General features: G+C 43.4%; 1 protein-coding gene across 1 annotated transcript in view; it reads right to left on the minus strand.

Moving 5' to 3' along the window:
* Positions 1 to 249: 249 nt before the first annotated feature.
* Positions 250 to 2,534, minus strand: part of LOC109468488 (insulin-like growth factor-binding protein complex acid labile subunit) — a 5,475-nt gene continuing 3,190 nt past the window's right edge. The window contains exons 6-11 of the mRNA XM_019766732.1: positions 2,197 to 2,298; positions 1,890 to 2,052; positions 1,225 to 1,777; positions 998 to 1,027; positions 826 to 946; positions 250 to 329 (exon numbers count right to left, since the gene is read on the minus strand). Coding sequence (XP_019622291.1) covers positions 250 to 329; positions 826 to 946; positions 998 to 1,027; positions 1,225 to 1,777; positions 1,890 to 2,052; positions 2,197 to 2,298 — 1,049 coding nt within the window. The remainder of the gene's footprint in view (positions 330 to 825; positions 947 to 997; positions 1,028 to 1,224; positions 1,778 to 1,889; positions 2,053 to 2,196; positions 2,299 to 2,534) is intronic.

Genomic DNA, 2,534 nt, shown 5'->3' on the forward strand with positions numbered 1-2,534 from the left:
CCACTTCTTCTATAATATGTGGGTTCTTTGATTTTACTCGTGGGCCACAGGCAGCGGGGGCTGGTGTTGTGGTCCACACACAACACAAGCATGAACACACGAACAAGACACACATTTAGGCATAAACAATATAAATAATCATATAAGTAAATGAAATCACAATATCAAGAATCAGCATAGATTAGAATATATAAACCTATTAGTAATATCTATCAGTCCATTTACAACTTAGTACAGTACATGCGGTTCCTAGCCGCCAGAATGTTCTCGTGTCTGGAGCCACGACGTCTCCGGGACGACTGGAGCTTCTGCTATGTGAGCAGGTGGGCCTGACACATGTTCTTAAATACATTAACGCTACGGGCCTCTTTTACAGACTACGGGCTTCTTGAACTTCCAGGATGTGGATATAGTTTAATGCGTTCCGTCATAGAATGTATTATTGTTCATACGATTGTATGATAAAGCTTACTCCACTTTTACACCATGGTTCATGTTTCATACATTTCCTGCAACCACATTCTTGAATCTCGGGCATACTGGGTCAAAACCCTGTCAATTCAAGTGAAACCCGATTGGATCGCCACCTACTCCCTTTGGAACCGAAACATACAAACCTAGCACGAATAAGCGCCACCCAAAACAATACTTCCTTACAGAGAATAGAAAATGTTATACAAAACCACAAATCAATGACCATAGCGCGACCAGAAGAAGAGATATATCAAACCGTAAGTTTTGCTACAATACCACAGAGAACCGCTAGGGGAACCATAATCGTTTTGCCGACACTCAACCGTATATAATACTAACAGACAAACAAACCTGCTGAATTGAGGACGTCCCCAGCCTTGCCCAAATCCAGATATGAGCTGGTGATTCCATCAACCCCTTGCTTCTCTTCGAACCCTGCGTTTTGGTACCTGTTCTCCCGATCAGGACGTACCTGCGGATTGTCTCTGATGCTGTGGTACGGCGGGTCCTCCACGGGACCAACTGCAGCGTCAGCCTTGCTGTGATTGTCTTCCTGCAATTGAAAAACGGAAACTTGTTGGACTGTTTTATCATGGTGACATAGTGACGTGGTCACATATATTGGTAGTTCTCCTTTTGAAAATTGCCTCCTTGGTTAGAGGTGTATAGCCACAAACTCCACAGAACACTAAACAGGCACACAGGCTAGAACAAAGTTTACTCATTGTAATGAAAAGCTTAAGGAAATACCTGGAGTTGAGGACGCTCAGGGGAGTGACCAGCTTCATGCTTTGAAGAAAAAGGTCCTCTCTTCTTTAAGGCAATGGCGACTGCCGCTACTAGGCAGAGGATGACGAGCAGCAAAGGGATGCCTACGGCCAAGCCGACTATTGTTGTAGATCTCATCTTCGTTGTAAAAGGCACACAGTGGTCTTTTCCTGCCTGTATATTCTTGCCCTTACAGAGCACGGCCACACAGGCTTGGTAGGGGGTGCTAGGAACGACATCAACCATGGTGAAGTAGCGTTCATCGGCGTGAACTTTTTGCGTATCTTTCCACGACTTCTGCCCAAAAATTTGGTACTCAATAATGAATCCTGTGAGGTCCACATTAATGGATTTACCGTCGTGCAACCATGAGATTTCAGCACGAGAGTCCTGTACGTTTTGCACGGTGATGTCCGTTGGGGCGGTGCATGTTCCTGGCTTTCGTGTTGTAAAGGACGACGAAGGTGGTGTTGTTGAGCTTGGTGTGGTCACAGGACGAGGAGATGTCATCACTTCAGTTGTAAGAGATGTTGGGCTGTGAAGAAGATGTACTACATGTATTAGTAAGAAAAGGTCAGCAAAGACAACAATTAACGCCACCCAAAACAGAAATTCCGTCCCGGAAGTAAAAACTAGTGAACACTTACCAGGTCTGCACAGTAGATTCCGTGGGTGGTGGGTCGGTTGTCGTTGGGCACGACATCTGCAAGTCTTCCTGTCGAAGGTTGCTGAGAGGACGTCCCCTCAACCTCTGTGGATTGTAGCAAGCCACTGGCTGTGACGAAGTGACATATCGCTCAGCCTTCACATCTGCATACAAAAGAAACAAGAAATGCAATAAAACTATTGCCTAGGCGACGGATGCTAAGTATTGATTTTTTTCTAAATGTATATATGTTTCAGTTGACTTATTGAAGAGAAAGAAAACAGTAAGGTTGTACATGGAAGATGTACCTGTTTTATTCAGCCATTTTGCTAGAGCAAGAATGTCACAATCGCAGGTAAGACTGAACCCAAATGTCACAGTTTGGAGGCAGGGTAGGTGGCGAAACACACCTGTAGGAAAAACATAAGTCCCCACCCCAAAAAATAATCATGCAAGAACAGGCAACGCCAATAATGAATTAAGCATTAGAGAATGGTAGAAAGTTTTAGCAGTCTGGTGATTAATATGGCAAAGTACAACTTTACAAGATCATTTTTTACATTTTACGTTTAAGACTTCAGTGTCGTTCTCTCCTGACATATCTATCCAATATATATATATATATATATATATATATATATATAGA

Source organism: Branchiostoma belcheri, unplaced genomic scaffold, assembly GCF_001625305.1.
Source record: "Branchiostoma belcheri isolate BF01 breed outbred unplaced genomic scaffold, Haploidv18h27 scaffold2, whole genome shotgun sequence".
NCBI lineage: Eukaryota > Metazoa > Chordata > Leptocardii > Amphioxiformes > Branchiostomatidae > Branchiostoma > Branchiostoma belcheri.